Source organism: Salvia miltiorrhiza, chromosome 5, assembly GCF_028751815.1.
Source record: "Salvia miltiorrhiza cultivar Shanhuang (shh) chromosome 5, IMPLAD_Smil_shh, whole genome shotgun sequence".
In the NCBI taxonomy this organism is placed as follows: domain Eukaryota; kingdom Viridiplantae; phylum Streptophyta; class Magnoliopsida; order Lamiales; family Lamiaceae; genus Salvia; species Salvia miltiorrhiza.
Genome location: NC_080391.1, coordinates 152,528 through 170,553, shown reverse-complemented (window position 1 = coordinate 170,553; position 18,026 = coordinate 152,528). Strand labels below are relative to the sequence as shown.

The 18,026-nt window shown below is 38.6% G+C and overlaps 5 protein-coding genes and 2 long non-coding RNA genes across 11 annotated transcripts; 4 read left to right on the top strand and 3 right to left on the bottom strand.

Moving 5' to 3' along the window:
* Window positions 1-198: 198 nt before the first annotated feature.
* Window positions 199-4,072, bottom strand: LOC131026523 (sucrose synthase 7-like). Of its 2 annotated transcripts, XM_057956403.1 has the most exons (13): window positions 3,936-4,072; window positions 3,723-3,855; window positions 3,475-3,629; window positions 3,212-3,404; window positions 3,011-3,129; window positions 2,701-2,917; window positions 2,356-2,625; window positions 2,154-2,270; window positions 1,903-2,069; window positions 1,602-1,826; window positions 964-1,530; window positions 737-875; window positions 199-600 (listed from the first exon to the last, which is right to left on the bottom strand). In XM_057956403.1, exons 1-13 carry the CDS (start codon window positions 4,013-4,015, stop codon window positions 337-339), a joined length of 2,646 nt encoding a protein of 881 aa, XP_057812386.1. In that variant the 5' UTR covers window positions 4,016-4,072; the 3' UTR covers window positions 199-336. The 2 variants fall into 2 exon arrangements, with proteins under 2 accessions (XP_057812386.1, XP_057812385.1); XM_057956402.1 differs by having other exon boundaries at window positions 2,356-2,917.
* On the top strand, window positions 1,722-4,503 carry LOC131026524 (uncharacterized). The gene is made up of 4 exons (XR_009102331.1): window positions 1,722-1,862; window positions 1,949-2,825; window positions 2,988-3,466; window positions 3,539-4,503. It is a non-coding gene; the product is annotated as an uncharacterized LOC131026524 (long non-coding RNA).
* A 1,128-nt stretch (window positions 4,504-5,631) lies between these two features.
* On the top strand, window positions 5,632-7,536 carry LOC131026521 (succinate dehydrogenase subunit 4, mitochondrial). Its single transcript, XM_057956401.1, has 3 exons — window positions 5,632-5,766; window positions 5,857-6,116; window positions 7,068-7,536. Exons 2-3 carry the CDS (start codon window positions 5,865-5,867, stop codon window positions 7,239-7,241), a joined length of 426 nt encoding a protein of 141 aa, XP_057812384.1. The 5' UTR covers window positions 5,632-5,766; window positions 5,857-5,864; the 3' UTR covers window positions 7,242-7,536.
* Window positions 7,537-7,703: 167 nt separating this feature from the next.
* Window positions 7,704-10,782, bottom strand: LOC131026518 (TITAN-like protein). 2 transcript variants are annotated; one of them, XM_057956394.1, is made up of 7 exons: window positions 10,264-10,782; window positions 10,047-10,173; window positions 8,996-9,287; window positions 8,841-8,917; window positions 8,664-8,706; window positions 8,154-8,572; window positions 7,704-7,944 (listed from the first exon to the last, which is right to left on the bottom strand). In XM_057956394.1, the coding sequence occupies exons 1-7, from the start codon at window positions 10,545-10,547 to the stop codon at window positions 7,906-7,908; spliced, it is 1,281 nt and encodes a 426-aa protein (XP_057812377.1). In that variant the 5' UTR covers window positions 10,548-10,782; the 3' UTR covers window positions 7,704-7,905. The 2 variants fall into 2 exon arrangements, with proteins under 2 accessions (XP_057812377.1, XP_057812378.1); XM_057956395.1 differs by having other exon boundaries at window positions 10,047-10,170.
* An 805-nt stretch (window positions 10,783-11,587) lies between these two features.
* Window positions 11,588-14,357, top strand: LOC131026520 (ALA-interacting subunit 1-like). Its single transcript, XM_057956399.1, has 8 exons — window positions 11,588-11,859; window positions 11,971-12,029; window positions 12,173-12,247; window positions 12,533-12,643; window positions 12,743-12,813; window positions 12,898-13,198; window positions 13,499-13,788; window positions 14,032-14,357. The coding sequence occupies exons 1-8, from the start codon at window positions 11,802-11,804 to the stop codon at window positions 14,078-14,080; spliced, it is 1,014 nt and encodes a 337-aa protein (XP_057812382.1). The 5' UTR covers window positions 11,588-11,801; the 3' UTR covers window positions 14,081-14,357.
* A 78-nt stretch (window positions 14,358-14,435) lies between these two features.
* LOC131026519 (kinase-interacting family protein-like) lies at window positions 14,436-17,998 on the bottom strand. Of its 3 annotated transcripts, none has more exons than XM_057956397.1 (3): window positions 17,635-17,998; window positions 16,675-16,816; window positions 14,436-15,597 (listed from the first exon to the last, which is right to left on the bottom strand). In XM_057956397.1, the coding sequence occupies exons 2-3, from the start codon at window positions 16,790-16,792 to the stop codon at window positions 14,594-14,596; spliced, it is 1,122 nt and encodes a 373-aa protein (XP_057812380.1). In that variant the 5' UTR covers window positions 16,793-16,816; window positions 17,635-17,998; the 3' UTR covers window positions 14,436-14,593. The 3 variants fall into 3 exon arrangements, with proteins under 3 accessions (XP_057812380.1, XP_057812379.1, XP_057812381.1); XM_057956396.1 differs by having other exon boundaries at window positions 16,675-16,837; window positions 17,806-17,979; XM_057956398.1 differs by lacking the exon at window positions 17,635-17,998 and adding an exon at window positions 17,453-17,557.
* On the top strand, window positions 15,548-16,473 carry LOC131026522 (uncharacterized). Its single transcript, XR_009102330.1, has 2 exons — window positions 15,548-15,682; window positions 15,801-16,473. It is a non-coding gene; the product is annotated as an uncharacterized LOC131026522 (long non-coding RNA).
* Window positions 17,999-18,026: the final 28 nt, after the last annotated feature.

Below are 18,026 nucleotides of genomic sequence, written 5' to 3'. Positions count from 1 at the left end.
ACTCGCCGATGGGTTTTGGTTTGGCCGTAATCTGTGGCGGCGAATTTCCCGTCACCCTGAACTGCGGTTTTGTTTTTTGGTTTTTCGTTAGGTCGTGTTGCGCCTTACATTGGTCCCTTGCTGTACTGCTTTTCGTTACACCGGTTTTGTAACAACTTTTCTTTCTTTCTTTTCAATAAAATTTTTATTTCAGCAGCCCTCCATTTTATTCAACGAACAAAATCACATAAGCATTACAAATTGATTTCGTCGACATGAAGTGGAAGAAGAAAGAAGAGAGAGAAGCTGAGATCCATTATTTATCCCTCGATTTGGATGGTTAGCAGCTGAGCTCAATCATTTGAACATCCAATACATCTTGAGCAAAGCATACATAACAATGGCGGAAGAGATGCACAGGCAAAACCAGTGGCAAGCGCACGGCGATGCTCTCGATTTTTCCAACTTCTCGATCGCCGTCGAATTCTCGCCTTCATCCGACGACGTCGCTGGAGCTGAAGCTCGCGGCTCCAGTTCTTGTTTCGGTGCCGCCGGTTTCGGCGATTGAGTCTTCGATGATGCCGCCGGTTTGATTTCTTCGCTGATCGGCAAATTTTTTGCCTAGGATTATGGAATTAACGAACTATATTTAAAATCACACTAATATTTGTAGCCATGCAATGAAAACACATTTATATTTCTTTTTATATAAAAGATTAATAGTAAAGAATATTTGGTTTGAATTTGGTAAACTCACCAATTTCCTGAATTGGAGATTATAAAAAATGTCAATGTATCTTTGCTTCGCCTGTTTTTGGTCTTTGATGAGCTGTTTCCAGAATCCATAGGCTGATCCCATGTTGAGAACTTTGTTTGCGTAGATCTTCCATGTATAGCTGCGTAGCAAAAAAAGAGAGGATTTTTTTAGACATATGCTCACAAAGTGTTTGTCAAATGTGCGAGTGAGAGGTCTGCTTGGATTACCATTCATATATTCGTTTGAGGCCACCTTGAGACATTCTGTTCCAGTATCTGCTATCCGTTTTGCATTTCTCGAAGAAATCAGCTATCTTGTTGCTTGATTCGTCGCCGTTGTTGGGATCAATGTGGAAGCCTGAGACCCCATCAACTATGATCTCTGCTGGCCCTCCTTGATTGGTTGCAAATGTGGGCAGTCCACAGTTCATGGCTTCGATCACTGTGAGGCCGAATGCTTCGTACAATGCAGGCTGCACGAAAGCCCCCTTCGTGTCTGCAATGCAACGGTATAGCTCACCATTGCGGTATCTGTCAGTTTGAGCTGCTATCCATCTCAGCTGCCCCTTGAGTTGGTATTTCTCAATGAGGGTATGCATCTTCTTGATTTCCGCCGTTTCTTCCCTGTCCTTGGACTTGGATGGATCGAAGAATCCTCCTACAATGACAAGGTTTACTAAGCTCCGGAGCCTCTTGTTCTTGCCATACCACTCAGTTAGCCCTGCAATGTTCTTGACAATGTCTAGCCTTGCCATTGAGAAGATGATTGGTTTCTTTCTGTCTGTGATATATCCTCTGTTCAATAATTACAAAGGTTTTTCAGTTGGATATGTGTTTATTTCTGTTAATCAAGTTTATGGACTTACATGTGCTCGTCGTTTTCCACCTTGCTGTAGATCAGTTCCTCAAGGGCAGGTTGGAATTTGGTGAATCGCTTCTGTTTATCCGTGGCCGGGAAGTAGACGGATTGATCAGCTCCGGGGGAGGCAATGTTGAACTTGGGATCATATACATCAATGCCTGAAACTGCCCTATAAAGCCCTGGCATCGTGAACGAGACATGGCTTTCGTATTGCCCTGCCCGGTTCTTGCTGAAAGGTTGGAAGATCAGTACTTTCTACTTGCTGGTAATCTAGGATTCTGAAAACTTTTAAGCTTTATGATTACCTTCCTGCAATTTCTTGATATGTGCTTGTGATTATGAAATCTGCAGCATTCATTGCTATGAGATCAGCACTGAATTGGCAGGAGAAGTGATATTTTGAGTCCAAGTCCCTCCAGTTCACATCTGAATCTTCATATTTAGTCTTCTCTAAAGCATGAGCAATCGTTCCCTAGGATCGAGGACACGTTCGTATATAGATGTTATTTTCTCATAAAAACAACACATTGCAATAGAAGTTGGTTCAAATGCTTACCTGAGTCACTCCAAGCTTGCTAGCAACTAAAGAAGCAACTAAGTTTCCATCTGTGTAGTTTCCAATTATGAGGTCAGGCTTTCCTTCCATTAGCTCAACAATCTTTGCTGATGCATCCTAGTGGAGTGAAAAAGCACACAAATTTGATTAGGTCATAGTAAGAAACTCGTTTCTGTGTAGCTCGTGTAGAGAGCGTGCTTGCCTGAGCATATCTCTCCAAGTAAGGATAGATGTCGAATCTAGAGACCCACGGTCCAAGAACTCCTTTCTCGGTGATGAATGGAACCCTGAGGATGTGGGAGTGCGTTGTGCCCTCGACAAGCTCCATTTCTTGATTGCATTTGTTTCCTTTGGCATCCGGGATTAGACGAGTCACCACTAGAATCTGGGGCTTCACATTCAAACCTTGCTGCTTTATTCTCAACAACATTTCTTCTTCCATAGCTCTCACTTGATCAAGGATGTAAACCACCTGTTCAACATATTTCTTGGTCAAAACATGGCTCACCCTGAAAAGTACTGATAAAAAAACAAACGACACGTTCACCTGGCCGCCAGTGTCGGGTAAGCCTAAGACATCTGCTTGTCCAAAGTAGCCATGAACGGAGAAGACAACGACATTGTATATGACCGGAAGCCTACTGAAAAATGCTTCCATGTTTGCAGGATCAGGTGCTTGCATTATCTCAGAAAGTATCCTCATCGTTTCCCGAGTTCTTTCTGCGTTATCTCCCCACCCTTTCTCAAATCCCCATTCTTTAAGCCTGTAGAATGTGTAAGTTAAAGAACAAAGTTAAATTTCAATTTATTTACTTTTTTCCCTTCTCATTACAGGATAAAGAAGATGAGGTCATTACTTCTGCTCAAAATTCTGGTATGGAGTTTCCTTTGGCATAGCAGAGACGAAAACTTCTGCGATTACCAATGCTTCTTGAAGCTTCATAACAGTATCAATATTCTCATTGATCATAAGTTTCTGCAAAAGGGATTTCCAAAAAAGTTATGGATCTAATAAGCAACTTTTCAATCTGCAGGTGGTGACCTTCAAACTCCCCTACCTCTCCGTTTCGTTCAAGAGTTAACAGGTAATCAACCAAAGGCTTCGCGCTCTCAGGCTTCCCACCAAGCACCGAGGTCATGAATTTAGAGACGTACCCGAGCCCATTCCCAATCGAAGACGACAGAGTCAGTTTTGGAGTGCCAATATCAAACACTCCAAAATCTATCTCTAGAGAATTTTCATCACTTGCCCTGCATAAAAAAAAAGAACATTATTTGTCCAAAATCTGAGAAAAATCCTCTACAAATATCAGGTACTCACCACTTCTCATCATAGATCATTTCTTTGAACTTCAAATAATCTGTTGATGTGATTATTTCCACAGAAAGGCTGTCACCTTCCACCTTCACATAGTCCCAAATACCAGGATTATGCCTTACTGCAAACGCAACGTATGGTGGCACGACTGCTGCTTCCTGCATATCATTATCGAAGGCTGAATACCAAGTAGTTGCTAGCAGAGTTCGTTATGCTAAAGCTCGAGTATATGTGGGCCCGGGGGGCCCTACCTGCGTCGAGTTCAAGATATCACCAAGTGTACCCTCCATGACCTGGGATCTTTCAACCTTATCCTCAATGGTCTGCTCAATCTCCTCCTGCAAATGCTGGAGCTTCATCAGCCTTCTTCCCTTTTCGGTAAACCTTCAAATATTTTCAAAGAAAGCCATGTGAGAAAACAAGGTCACAAATCCTAGCAACACAAGAAGACAACCAACCAGTACCTAGTAAAACATCTCTTCATATGGTACCGGCTCTGCCTCAACGCCTCGGGCATAGTATCCACCACAGCAGCTGAAGCCATCGCACTCGATCAAAGGCTGGAAAGCTGTCTTTGCAAGAAGGGGATTTTGTGGGGCTGTCTGTTTTTTGGACAAAGATTGTGGGATTGTTTATATAGGAGAAGAAAATGGCATGTGTTTGGAGATGCATGTGGGAATAATTTACAAGGCTGCTGCATAGCTAATGGAAGCAAGAGAAAAGAACATTCTTTGAGCTGATTGTGGGGAAGACAAACTTGTCTTCAAGAAAAGAATTCACTTTTTCAAACAGGTGAATTTTTTTTTTTTCACAGGAGCTTGCCTTTTTTAATTGTTCTACCAATTTAAAAAGTGGAGGGAAAGTATTTTTCTTTTAGTGTGATGGAAACATATTCTTTTCTTTAAGAAGTTCACAGCTCACTTGCTCAAAACATGTAAGGCTAAGTAGTGATTTGGTGGAGTGGCCACCTCATGATTGAAACGTTTATGAGTTTGAATCATATATAAAAATTCGGAAAAAATCAATTTTTTTTATATTTTAAATGCGATTTGTTTTATTAAAAGAGATAGAATCATGTTTATATTCCTTTAGAGACACTTACGTGATACAAGTTACAAACCCACTTATTTATTGCTAATAGAGCAATTTTTACTTGATCAATTATTCTCAAATGTACTCCTCCGTCCCATGAAGCATGACACACTTCTTTTTGGCACGGGAATTAAGAAATTAATATTTTGTGTGTTAAGTGTGGTAGGTGAAAAAGTGAAAATGTGAATAAAGGCTAAATTTTTTGTTATTTTTAGAAACGTGTCATTCTTCGTGGGATAGACCAAAAAGGAAATTGTATCATGCTTCGTGGGACGGAGAGAGTAATATCTAATATGTATAGATCTGTATGATATTATAGTAGAAAAACAATCATGTGTGAGTTAGTGAGAGCTTTTCAACTATACTTTTAATTTTTAAATTGTTATCGGACAATAAAAAATTGATTTTTAGCCAACAAAATGAATCTATGTAGAATTTTAAAACTTATAAAGTTCATATATATTTTTTAATAGAACATACTCCCTCCGTCCCATAATAAGTGGCCACATTTCCTTTTTCGTCTGTCCCACTATAAGTGGCTGCTTTCTAAAAATGGTAAAAGTTTACTTTAATTAAGTCAACAATTACTCACTAATTTGGTCAACAATTGTAGGCCACTTTCTAAAAATGCCAAAATTACTTTAATTAAGTCAACAAATACTCACTAATTTGGTCAACAATTGTAGGCCACCCTCTATTAAAACATATAACACTCAATTTCTTAATCTCCGTGCCGAAAAGAATGTGACCACTTATTATGGGACGGAGGGAGTATTTACTAGATTAAGGGGGGTGTATTCGTTCCGGATTTTTATAGATTTTAAAAGTCCGTGGATTTTAAAAGTCTATAGAATTCTGACAGATTCTTAATGATTTGGAATGAATTCTTGATGAGATTTTTAATGAATTGGCGAGAATTTGACGTGATATTTTCGGATTTGAATTCCACAAATGCAGCGAGCGCTGGGCACCCACGGGCGATAGAAACTATTGGGCTGGGCTTTGTGAACTTAAAGAAGAGATATTGGGCTGATAAAATAACCTCCCAGCTCGGCCCACATATTATTTGATTATTATTGTTTTTATCAAACACATATTTTTTTATTAGGAATTTTTTTTTGTAATTAATATGGAGTAATTATCTGGCTTCATTGAAGAACGAACCCTAATCAGGTGGATCTACTCCGATTTAAGATTTTTGAGGTAAATTCCCTCATCGAGTGAAGTTCCTTAATTGAGTATTTGTGTTGTTTGCGCGCATCTTTTAATTTCTGTTTTTTGTTTCAATTGAAGCGACGAAGATGGCAACTTCTAGAAGCGCATCAGCGGCGGTTCGGCTGAGCAGATCGGCTGCATCAGCTTTCCGGGCGTCCGGCGCCGGCCACACTCCATCCGCCGCCCGCCAATTGATCCGCTCCGATCTCGCCGCTCCTATCGCGCGACCCCGTGCCCTAATGTCCCCCGGTGGCAGCAACATCTCTTCTTCAACTCTCTTCTCTGCGTCGTGCCTCAACCGCGTAGCATCCCGCCCCTACTCTAACTCTTCTTCGCAGGTGCGCCGATTTTTACTCGTTATGGATTTCATTTTCCTCTGACTTAGGAATGTATTGTCGATTTAGTCGGAGTTTCAAAATGCTTTTCGCGATTATAATGCTCAGCTGCGAATTGTGCTATAAAAAGTAGAGAGAGAGAGATCTGGTTGAGTGATGGTGAGTTTGCTGGAAATGGCGTTGACATGTATTCTTTTTGCGGTTCTGTTGCAAGTGTTTGAGCACTTTGCTTCGGTTAAAAATCGAGCTGACATTGTGATCTTCTATGTAAAGTTATCTGCTTTCTTACTAAGATGGTGTTTTGCTAAGCTTCTTTTAGATGTTTGAAGAGCTTATGAGTCGTCAAAATGTTTGGAAAATTGAGCTTTTAAGCTAGAGATAGAGAGTGCTAGTGAGGAGAGCAAATTGGATTGAGATTAAATGGTAATGATATACTCCTATAATGGAAACAACAAACCATAGTAGCTTTACTTTTGTAAATGATTGTTGATTATAAGATTATGAAAAAATTAAGTTGGGTTTGAGGAACTTATGTTTTGGGGAGTTTATAAGTTGTTGGAGCTTATTTTTACAGCTTATAAGCTATTTAGAAGCTTATTTTTGCCAAACACCCTCCAAAGATTATTGGATTTGAATTTGCTCGAGCTTGTGTTGAATGGTCGTCGGATTAGTAGCTCGAGTTTACTGAGGTGGCACGGGTAGAATTATATCCATTGAGCGTGATTCTGTCATTGTCACATCAACGCCCCATAATAATATCGTGAATTGGAGTGAAAAGGATCCTGCCTGAGAATAGTTATCCACGCTATAGAACATGTGAAAAGAGTGGAATAATAGTGAAAATACATGTTTTCCACCATAAGCATGCATGGCGCGTTCAGTTTTCTGTGGATTTTTAAGACTATATATCGTTCATCTTAACTGTTCTAATAGGAATTATCAACTTTTTTCCAGATCCCAGGAACCAGAGCTATCCGGTCCGTACTCTGGCATATAAATGGAGGGATGGAAGAGGTTCTGGCAGATTACGTTCACCATGAAATGACTCGAACTTGGATCTCAATCTGTTTGAGACTGTTCGTTATAATCATGACCAAGGATGTTGTCGTGGCTGTCGCAGATCTCTAAAGATCAAGATGGCTACATATGTGCTCATTTGGAACTTAACTCTGAGGCTGCAAGGAATGAATAAACCGAACCGATCCTCGCAGATGATTGATCTTGTTTCAAAATGTATGAATTCTGCTTTAGATTGTTACTGAGATGCAGATTAGCTTCTGCTAGGAAATAAAATTGATCTTGCAACGCATGTATGAAGTTATAGTGTGTTTTGCTGCTTTTGGCTTACAATGTCTTGCAATTCTGTGAGTTGGTTGAAAATGTTACTTAAGCAGTGTTGGATTGATTTTTGTCTACTTTACAATCATTGGGCTTTTAAGGTTGATGTGTATAATTCATTTAATCATTCCATTGTAGTTTGTTTCTTAGATTGGTAAAATCAAATTTTGTCAACATTGAAAACAGACAGCAAACAATCCAAAGTTGCTTAATCATGCCATGATGCATCTTCAGTGAAACACACCACAGTGATTGGTAAAATCAAATTTTCGAACTCATTTCATTGGCTATCATAGGGCTAACAAAACACCAAACAATGCTTGATTGAGTAATGGCATTCAACATCAGCTGTTATGCCATTAAACTTTTGATTTCTCATCTGCCTATTAATACTATACAGACAAAATTTAACTAGAGCCGGGGATCGAGAAGCAGGTCGTCGTGGCAGTGTGCTTCACTGTGAGACATGCTTGTCATTTGCTGCATCCTTCCGCTGCAGTTTAAAGAATGGGTCAGTAGGCTGAAGGAGCTAACAGATGATAGCATTACATAAGAGTCGCGCACAATTTCATAATGTAGTTAGGCACGTTAATGAGAGAACGAGAGAAAGCACGTAGAAATAGAACATGATCTCATAAGGGATGTAAATACTAAGAAAATTTGGCAAGAAAAATAAGCAGAAAGATCCACTTCATAGTTTACCATTCGTTTGCTGATGTAAGGCTGTACTAGCACTGGTGCCTCCGATTGATCATCAGCCTCCGGGGCTGCTTTATTCTCCGTTTGGAATTCTTTTCTAGAATCTTTTCTTGTGCCAGACTGCCACACTCTACCAAAATTGGGGAGCCAATTAGCATCAAAGTTGCTATTAACATGTTCCCCTCTCCTCTCCATCTCCAACTCAAGTTTCCTTCTCTCTGCCCACGCAGCTCCAACACGTTTTGGGTTCAGCTTCGACTTCCCTGCTCTGGAAGAAACAGGGTCCCTTGATTCTGGTTTCCATGCAGGATTGAGTTTATCTCCTTTTGTTGCATCAAGCCACGGTGGAGGTGCTCCAGTGTGGACATTTCCTTCCAAAGCCACTTTAGATGTAGAAGAAACTTGCGTCAAATGCACCAAGCCTATACAAGAAAAGAATGAAAAAGGTTCATACATGAAAGACATATAATCCCAGTAGCCCTAGCAAAACAACGTGGTGTGGTACCATGTTACCTGGTGATATCTCTCCATTACCTACTCCTACTCCTGAATATACCTGCTTGAGAAACACTTACGGTAACAAATGAAAATTCTGTGCTAATTCAAAGGAAAACTGAAGGGTAACAACCAGGAATCTGTCGAACGAAAGGAACAAAGGTATGTCTTAGGTTATGCTAATAGTAAACTTACAGATCCATTGCTGGAATAATCATAAGATGAGCCTTCCCTAGTAAGAGAATTGGAGAAGTGCTGATTATCAACATAACCTAGTAAACAAAAAGAAAATATCAGAAACACTATCACCAACTCTACAGTAAACTTTTGATAAATTCATGCGTGAGTACCTGTTGAATTCTTCAAGTATTGGGCATCTTTGTCTCCAGATATATTATATAATGAAGGGCCAGTATTTGAGACAGAAGAAGATAACACCGAACTGGACAATGGAGTTCTCTCATCCGTATAGCTATGTAAAGGTACAACATAATTTGGAATGCAAGAATTAAGAGCATCGAAGTTATTGTTGCATGAACTATTAACAAATTCAGCATTATGTTTATTGTGGATATCATTCAATGTTCCGACCGATTGTGTTTTAGCAGCTTCCATCTTCAATGTCTTGCACTTCTTCTCCCACTACAATCAAAAACCATAAAAACAAACGCTTATACATCACAGTCACAACAAGTCATCTAAAGTGACAACAAAAGTAAAATTTAGCTGAATAACAGCCAAAATATATTAATGGAGATAGCCAAATAACTAAAAACAAACTCTAAACAATATCAAAAGCAAACCAATAGTAATAGACCCTTGAGCTACAACATCCAAGAGAATAATACTAGCACATAAAAAAGTCATAATTACAACCTGATAGTCCCACAAATTCAAACTGCATTCTTAGATAGAGTGAACTAATAAAATATCCATTTTGCTGTTGTAAAAATATAAAAAAACAGGCATTAAGGTTAAAAAAAATATTAAAAAAAATGCCTTCTTTGTCGTGAATTGACTCTATTTTACCTACAATTCACAACCACTAAGCTTCTTAGTCATGAATTGACCTCATTTTGCCTGCAATTCACACCATTGAAGCTTTTTAGCAATGAATTGACCCTATTTTTGCCTATAATTCACAACCACGAAGCTTTTTAGACGTGAATTAAGAGAAAAACAATACTTTAAGCCAAAAATGGCTATTTGTGGATATTTTTATCTTTACAATAGAAAAATGCATATTTTGATATATTAACTCTTCTTAGATATCATAGGATGCATCATGCTCTGAAACCATAGTGTTAAACATCATGCATTCTTCAAGTAAATCAGACTTTGTAACTAGCCATAGCATAGCAGAAAGCCTAAGCCATAATCTTCAAAAATAATCAAAAGTACCTTGGCGTAATCAGCCTCAGAAATGCGAAACAAATCAACACGGTCCATTCCACCTCCATATTTCCACATAAACCCCTTCACTCTCTTCCAGTGTTCCTCACCAGCCAAATGCTCGACCGCATTGCTACTGATAACCTCAAACACATTACAGAACCAAAACAATTAACATCTAGAAAATCAAAGCAACGAATTGATGCAAAATTCTCGAGTTACCGACCAAGCGAATTGGCTATCGAGCTCAACAATGTCGCAATTGCAGAACACGCACCAGAGGCGATTCTGGTGCGCGAGCTCCGGAAGGATCGGCATCGGAGTTTTGAGGAAGAATTTGACGTCGGAGAGCTTCGATTGGAAGCGCGCGAGGAGGCTGGAGAGTGAATTTTTGTGGCTTGGCAAATAATTGTGGCGGCGGCCGTGGTTGTGGTTCAATTTACAGACCTCGCAGAACTCGAATTCATGCGGTTCGTTTCTGCTCTTCTTCTTCTTGTTGCTGTGATTCATCTCAGCTAGGGCTCGTGATTGTGAAACTTTGAAGCGAATTGATGTTTACACCTTTTCCGAAAGAGTATCCCGGTAAAACCGCGCGCACCACCACGGGCCGTCGTCGGCGCCGGAGCTCCGCCGTGGAAGGATTTAAGCGTTTTTGGGATTTTGCTTCTAAATTTAAATTTTACGCCTCGAGTTAAGCTATTTATTCTGCATTGGGAATTTGGTTTTTTTCTTTTCGAAGTTGTATATATATTGGTAAAAGATTAGGCTAAATATCATTTTACAACTCAATTTTATAAAAAAAAAATTAAAAAAATCACTAACATTTAATTGAAGAATAATAATATGTAAATTGTTAAACCTTGACCAATTTCTAACTTTACACACCACCTTAAAATTTTGTCTAGTAATTACTAAATATTTAAACTCGTCTGATTTGTTAATGAGTTGGATTTTGATTAAATTTAAAGAGTTAAATGATGATGTGATCATTTGAAATTTTGCACTCATATGTAAATCGATTTCAATTAATTATGTATAATTATAATTGAACACAATGATGTTTAGGTAAGTATATTGAACCAGAATCTAAGCCTCGTTAGCAAAATCATATGAAATTAAAATTTCAATAATTGTTAAACTGTTTTTTAAGTTAATATGCAAAACAAGAACATGATCAAATTTACTATATATCTAAATTGTTTTTCACTATAAATGCTTATGTTAGGAGTTTTTTTTTTTTTTTTTAAAGAATGTTTTTATAATTTAGCCCTTCTAATTTCAAACTTATGCATAACAGCAAATATTTGTATAATGTAAAAATGGTTCTAATTTATTGTCTCGTCGTACTTGCATTTTATTTTATTTTATTTTATTTGTTCGATGGTACCTATGGAAATGTAAGTTAAAGCATTGTTGTTAAATGGATGTGTTTGATAATAATAATAATAATAATAATAATAATAATAATAATAATAATAATAATAATAATAATAATAATAATAATAATAATAATATGGATTATGACTCCGCTAAGCGCCTCATTCGCCAATAATCTCGATTTAAATTTAATTTGCAATCTCCCTAAACACAAAGAAAGAAAAAGAATAGGGAGATTCCAAGCACATCATTACACGACTTGATTTCCTTCCTTTCAAAGAAAAGCACAAAATTTAAGGATTTCAGATTATGTTTCTTGTCTGAAAGGGACATCCTTCGGCCTAAAATAATTTTCATTTTTTTTTTAAATTTTTATTCTTTTTTCAAATGAGTTCCGATGATGTATCCTCTCTACCTTCCAAAAAGGTTTCCAGGAAGCCCATATGTAAAATTTCCTAATTTTCCCTGCATTTTTTATTGAATTTATTTGTGGCATGCATGTTAAATTTCTTGATATCTTTCAATTTTGATTTGTTATTTTTTTGTTTTTTTGAAGATTCAAGATTTACTCAGCAAGAACTCCCCGCCTGCAAACCGATTCTTACTCCTGCATTGGTATGTTTTCTCAATCTTGATCACATGAAACACACACACACCCACGTTGGTGCGTGGAAATCAATGCAATAAATTGTCTATATGATCATAGCTGTTGATTTTTATATATATTTTTTGTTTCTTTTGCATAATTTCTTGTTTAGGTCATTGGAATTCTCATCTGCCTCGCCATAATCTTCATTCCAATCGGTCTGCTCGCTCTTTCCGCATCAGAGAATGTAATGATCTTCTCCCTCTCTCTTTAGGGGAGGTGGGCTTCAGCCCCCCCAAACATTTTTTAAAAATCCTTCTTTTAAAATCGTTAAATTATTGATTTTTTTTTCTGCATTGTCTTAGTTTGCTGGTTTTCATCTTCTTTTGCATATATACATCTCCCTTTCAGACAGCTAGAGATGATTCAATACTATTGCTGTGAGAAATGATAGCTAGTTGTTGTATAAAATGTGGATCAAATGATGAACTGCACAATTTATATATATGTATGTATATATATATGTGTGTAGGTGGTTGAAGTGGTGGACCGTTATGACGACGCGTGCATTCCATCGACGAACCAGAAGGTTGGCTTCATCAAAGATCCTGCAACAAACAAGACCTGCATCAGGAGCTTAACTGTAATTAGCCTAATCTCATTTTGTCACCATTGATGATGATTTGATCAATCTTGAATCTCTTGTTTCATGGCCTAGCTATTATTTTTCTCATCCCTATAGGTTCCGAAGAAGATGAGGAAGCCAATCTATGTGTATTACCAGCTTGATAACTTCTATCAAAACCATAGGAGGTTAGTGAAATTATCCCGTTTCTACTAGATCAATGTGGATGGAGATGGAACAGAACAAAAAGGCTAATGTGTTGCTCGGTGCAGATATGTGAAAAGTAGAAGTGATCGTCAGCTGTGGAGCCCGAAATCCGAGTCTAGCACCAATTTGTGTGATCCAGAGGGGCAGACGGGTGATGGTAAGCCCATCGTCCCGTGTGGGCTCATTGCTTGGAGTTTGTTCAACGACACCTACGCGTTGTCCAAGAATGACGCAGCTCTACAGATTAACAAGAAGGACATCGCTTGGAGAAGCGATAGAACTCATAAATTCGGACCCAATGTCTACCCCAAGAACTTCCAAAATGGCCCCTTGATTGGGGGTGGAAAACTTGATGAGAATATACCTGTTAGTATACATGCCTAATTATTAGTATTATTTTGCTCATTTTCTTGTAAATATTGATTTTGTTTGTGATATCTTATGTTGTCTGAATATTAAGCAAATGGGATCATAACTATTTGCCTCTTCTTGCAAGAATCATCAATTTGCCTATACATCTTCCAAAACAGCACCTAACTAAATCTTTTTGTTCTTATTTTTCTTGAACAAATGGGATCACATTGTGTTCTTTTTTTGCTGCCATATGTTTGTGCAATAACTAATGATGAATCTTTCTTGGTTATATATGTGTGTGTGTGAAAACAGCTGAGCCAGCAAGAGGATCTGATGGTATGGATGAGGACTGCAGCGCTGCCCACGTTCAGGAAACTATACGGGAAGATCGAGACGGACCTCGAGGCAAACGAGAGGATCACAGTGACAATACAGAACAACTACAATACATACTCCTTCAATGGCAAGAAGAAGCTGGTGATCTCAACCGCGACGTGGATTGGTGGCAAGAACGACTTCATCGGCAGAATGTACATGGCCATCGGAGGCACCAGCCTTGTTCTTGCTGTCATTTTCTCACTTCTCTATGTTTTCAAGCCAAGGTATCTAACTCTTTATGTTATGCTAAACAACTTATAAGCCGTAAAAATGAGTTTCAAGAGCTTATAAGCTACTAAAAATATAAGTTCTTCAACCCCAATATATTTTTATAATCTTATACGCAACAATCATTATACAAACACGTTAGCAACTTATAATCTCTCTAAAATAAGCTTACTCAAACACCTCCTTAATCTCAACGAACGAGGTTCTTATTGTTGTTGTTGTTGTTAATCTTTGTGCAGGCCTTTGGGAGATCCCTCCTATCTATCATGGAACAAGAATCCACAATGAAGTTACTATGATTCTCTCTCTTGTTTAGAGAGAGGAGGGGTAAAGCAGTTCTTGTAACATTTTTTCTTCATGGGATTGCTGTATTTTTTTTTTCTTTATTTTTTACAGACTTATATCAGCACCAAGGAATTCATGACTAGCTGAGAAATTTCTCTTCGAGAATTTCTGTTACTGAGAATTTTGCTTCTTCAATTGATCATATTTATGCTTCATTGTATTTAGCAAGTGGGATTTATTGTAATGAGCTGTTTTGAATGAAAGTGATTTATTGATTTCATCTACTAATGTCTTTATAAATCCCTTCTTATATCAAGACTAATTTTTGGAAACACAGATTCTCAAATTCTAGATAATATAACTAAAGAAGTGGCTTCATTTCTTGCATATATGTATTAATATCATATTAATTAGAGCAGAAATGCTAATACTACATACATATATTATATATATGACATTAATTAGCAAGTGCTATACTATTGTTTGGATAGGATTGTTGCTCTTTTGATGCCTCAGTTAGTAGGTAGCAGCATCAAAATGAGAGCCACATTGGAACAAATCCAACTTCTTCACCTTATCCCACAGCTTAGAACCCTTTCTGCTGTCTAGATCACCACCTGCATTCTGATCTACTTTCTTGATGTTGAAGCTAAAGCATTTACTGAGTTTGATAGCACCAACGCCGCCGCCGCCACCGCCTACTCGGAAGCAGTCTTCCAAGTTCACCTCCTCTCCGCCTTTACTACTCTTGCTCGTCCCTTTAGAGACGAGGACGCCCTTCTCCTCTTGCTTCACGAGTTGCTCGTAATACTCCTTGTTCCTCTTCTCGAGCCCGTGGATCTGCCCCTGGAGATCCTCAATCTTCCGGCTCAGCAAGCACACCCGGTGATCCTCCCTCGTCTTCAGCATGCACCTGGCTAGCTCGGCCGCCTTCCTCTTCAAGAACATCGACTCGGAGGCCAGCCCCTTGTTCTCATCCGCCAACGCAGACACTCTGTAGCCCAGCGTTGCGTTGTCATTCAGCAGGATCAGCCTCTCCGACTCCAGCACATCCAGCAGGTTCTTCTGCAGCTCCATCTTCCTCGATGACTCGCTCCACCTCTTCTCCACCGCAGCTAGCTCGTTCTCAACGATGTCATACTCCACCGTCTTCATCACCAAGTCTGCAACGAGCATGTCAGCATCAACGGGCGCCACGGCTGGAGGCTGGAAAGACAGCGAGCTCTCAGCATCAGAGTCAATCACTTCTCCGCTGTCCCCTTCATCCACGTCCTCACATTTCACACGTGGATTAGGGGAAGTGCACCGGCTCTGAGGCTTCTGCTGCTGCTGCTGCTGGCTCTTGGCGAGTACCTGGCAGTAACGGTCTGCCAACGAGAGGTACCCGTTGTACAAGTCATCGAGCAACGCCAGAAGCTGGGGCCGCTCGTGGTAGTAAGAGTTAGCCCTCTCAGAGAAGCTATCAGGACTCTTTCCTTTAGGTGTTTTCCTTGTCAGCATCTTCATCCTCTCATCCAAATCTGCTCAAAATCCGGAATTCGATTAGCATTCAATGCAAGATGTTGGCCTTTTTTGGAAGGAAGCAATTCAAGGCTGGTCCCAAAGGTGAGGAGGAAACTACATCATTTCAAATTCAAGAAGTCTTGGCATAAATCTTCTGTGGGCCTATAGTTGTTGTGATGTGGTATTTAAATTTCCTAACCATGTGTTTAAATCTTTGCAGGTCCATTTAAAGCAAATATGTAGTCCTATGCTCAAATATGCAGTGTGTAACAAGGCATTTCTTGATGGAGACAATGTATGCTCCAGCTTGAAATATTAATGGATGAAAAGGAATGATGAGCAACCTTAATATTAAAGGATGAAAAGGAATGATGAGCAACCTTGCCGGATTCTGAGGTGAAACGACGTTGTTTTATTGGGTGATGTTGAAAAAATGGTTCCACCTAAGAATCCGACAAGGTGACTCATCATTTTGTCGCGGGATTAACCCAATAGAGGGATTAGAGGAAAGATAAATGCCCTTGTGAAGAAGTTATACACATGTCCAAATGAGAGGCAAAACCAAATCAGAATCAAATCACATTCCATCTGCAACAAGGCAGCAATAAAAGCTACTTGGCCAAAAGGGTTCAAATTTTGAAAAGAGGGTAACTTGGAACATTGCAGCAGATGAGGAAAAGATGGTAAAGTTTGTATCTTTGTGAATAGAAACTTTGTGGTTCTAATAATCTAATGTATTTTTGTATGGGTTGAAAGTGACATGTCAAGATTGTATTTTTTTTCTTATTCAATGACAAAGAGGGTACATAAGCAGAAAAAGCAAATGCCTAGAAGCCATCATGGCCCCACCTTCATGTAATTGAAAATTGAAAATTCAAAAATCTCATCTTTTTTTACACTAGCTTACAATCAAGAATATTTCTCATTTCCCTTTCATTCAAGAATCTTATATGATGCTTTTCAGTTTCCACACTGTTTTCAAATTTGAATGTACAGTTAAAAAAAGTGTCTTTGGAAGTATTTCAAATCTTACTCACAAAATAAAAATAAATAAATAAATAAATAAATAAAAGTGGTGGCATGGTTTTGTTTACCAGCAATGGCGCAGAGAAGCCAAGATGGTTTGTTGAAGCCTCTTCTCCGGCGTGACTGGTGATTCGACGGCGCGGCGGCGGCGTCTCCGGCGGCGGATTTCTCAGCCTTGGCCACCATTTTTGCAGCAGACAAGCAAGGTCCCTACAGCATTGAAAAATTGAGCTATGAGAAATTAATTCTCCACATATATGTATGCAGAAATCCATGTTATAAATAATGATCCCAAAAATACAGTAACATTGATTGTCGCATTATAAATATGCCCATAAGGCAGAAGACATGTGACCCCACAAGAGATGAAATTAGGATTTTAAAAACAAGCAAAATTACAATTTTATACAAGGCAAGGCAGATAATGTCATAATTTATACATATCTTATTATGTTATAAAAATATAAACACGCAGCAGTGTGTGTGACTGAGAAATCAGCAGAAATATTTAATACAGAGCGTAGCTAACAACATTGAATGATATTAACCAAAAATCAAACACAGTAAACCACTTTTTCAACCTCCATTTCTGGGCTTCTTTGTGATTTTAGTCGGAAAAGAAATCTAGAGATATACATGTCTCTCTCTCTCTCTCTCTAAATGACTGAAAAACTGAAAATTTAATGGGTAAAGACTGAAGCTTTACATGATTTTTCTTGAGAAAAATGAGGAAGAAAACACACACACACACACTAACACAGAGAAGAGAGATTGTTTAATGCGATCACGGAAAGAAAAATAAAATAAAAAAGGAAATGATGAAGACTACATATATCCAAAACGTACCTTAAGAAATTTTTGGGTAAAGACTGAAGCTTTGCATGATTTTTCTTGAGAAAAATGAGGAAGAAAACACACACACACACACTAACACAGAGGAGAGAGATTGCTTAATGCGATCATGGAAAGAAAAAGAAATAAAAAAATAAAAAAGGAAATGGTAAAGACTACATATATCCAAAGCATACCTTAAGAAATTTTTGGGAGATGAAAGCCTCTTTTCCAGCTGCAAAAACAACACACAGAGGCACACACAGTGTGAGTGAAGCAGGACTTTGGAGTAGAGAGAGAGAGAGAGTGAGAAGGTGAGAGGGGAGCTTTTATGAGAGAGAGAGAGGGGAGGAGAAGAAGAAGAAAACCCGCTAAGAATGATTTGAGTGTTGGCCAATGGGAGTTGGACACGTGGCGAAATGGCAGTACTAGCATTTAATGCATCAGACCTAAAGCCTAACGTTCGCTGCGAATTGGAGAAATGGAAGCTAGCTATGAAAAAGTAGGACAACCTTTCTTCCTCTGCTCTGATTATATACTATTCATCACATCATCTCTCTCTCTCTCTATATATATATATATATATAAA

What these genes read in the sequence shown, in the direction of transcription:
- LOC131026521 (XM_057956401.1), top strand. Translation starts at nt 5,865, where the DNA reads ATGGCAACTTCTAGAAGCGCATCAGCGGCGGTTCGGCTGAGCAGATCG. An exon ending in ACTCTAACTCTTCTTCGCAG is followed by an intron (nt 6,117 to 7,067) that starts GTGCGCCGATTT and finishes ACTTTTTTCCAG; the next exon opens with ATCCCAGGAACCAGAGCTAT.
- LOC131026518 (XM_057956394.1), bottom strand. Translation starts at nt 10,547, where the DNA reads ATGAATCACAGCAACAAGAAGAAGAAGAGCAGAAACGAACCGCATGAA. An exon ending in CTCGATAGCCAATTCGCTTG is followed by an intron (nt 10,174 to 10,263) that starts GTCGGTAACTCG and finishes TGAGGTTATCAG; the next exon opens with TAGCAATGCGGTCGAGCATT. An exon ending in CTGAGGCTGATTACGCCAAG is followed by an intron (nt 9,288 to 10,046) that starts GTACTTTTGATT and finishes TTTTGATTGTAG; the next exon opens with TGGGAGAAGAAGTGCAAGAC.
- LOC131026519 (XM_057956397.1), bottom strand. Translation starts at nt 16,792, where the DNA reads ATGGTGGCCAAGGCTGAGAAATCCGCCGCCGGAGACGCCGCCGCCGCG. An exon ending in GCTTCTCTGCGCCATTGCTG is followed by an intron (nt 15,598 to 16,674) that starts GTAAACAAAACC and finishes GATTTTGAGCAG; the next exon opens with ATTTGGATGAGAGGATGAAG.
- LOC131026523 (XM_057956402.1), bottom strand. Translation starts at nt 4,015, where the DNA reads ATGGCTTCAGCTGCTGTGGTGGATACTATGCCCGAGGCGTTGAGGCAG. An exon ending in ATATCTTGAACTCGACGCAG is followed by an intron (nt 3,630 to 3,722) that starts GTAGGGCCCCCC and finishes AATGATATGCAG; the next exon opens with GAAGCAGCAGTCGTGCCACC. An exon ending in GCAAGCTTGGAGTGACTCAG is followed by an intron (nt 2,070 to 2,153) that starts GTAAGCATTTGA and finishes CCTCGATCCTAG; the next exon opens with GGAACGATTGCTCATGCTTT.
- LOC131026520 (XM_057956399.1), top strand. Translation starts at nt 11,802, where the DNA reads ATGAGTTCCGATGATGTATCCTCTCTACCTTCCAAAAAGGTTTCCAGG. An exon ending in GGTTTCCAGGAAGCCCATAT is followed by an intron (nt 11,860 to 11,970) that starts GTAAAATTTCCT and finishes GTTTTTTTGAAG; the next exon opens with ATTCAAGATTTACTCAGCAA. An exon ending in CTCTATGTTTTCAAGCCAAG is followed by an intron (nt 13,789 to 14,031) that starts GTATCTAACTCT and finishes ATCTTTGTGCAG; the next exon opens with GCCTTTGGGAGATCCCTCCT.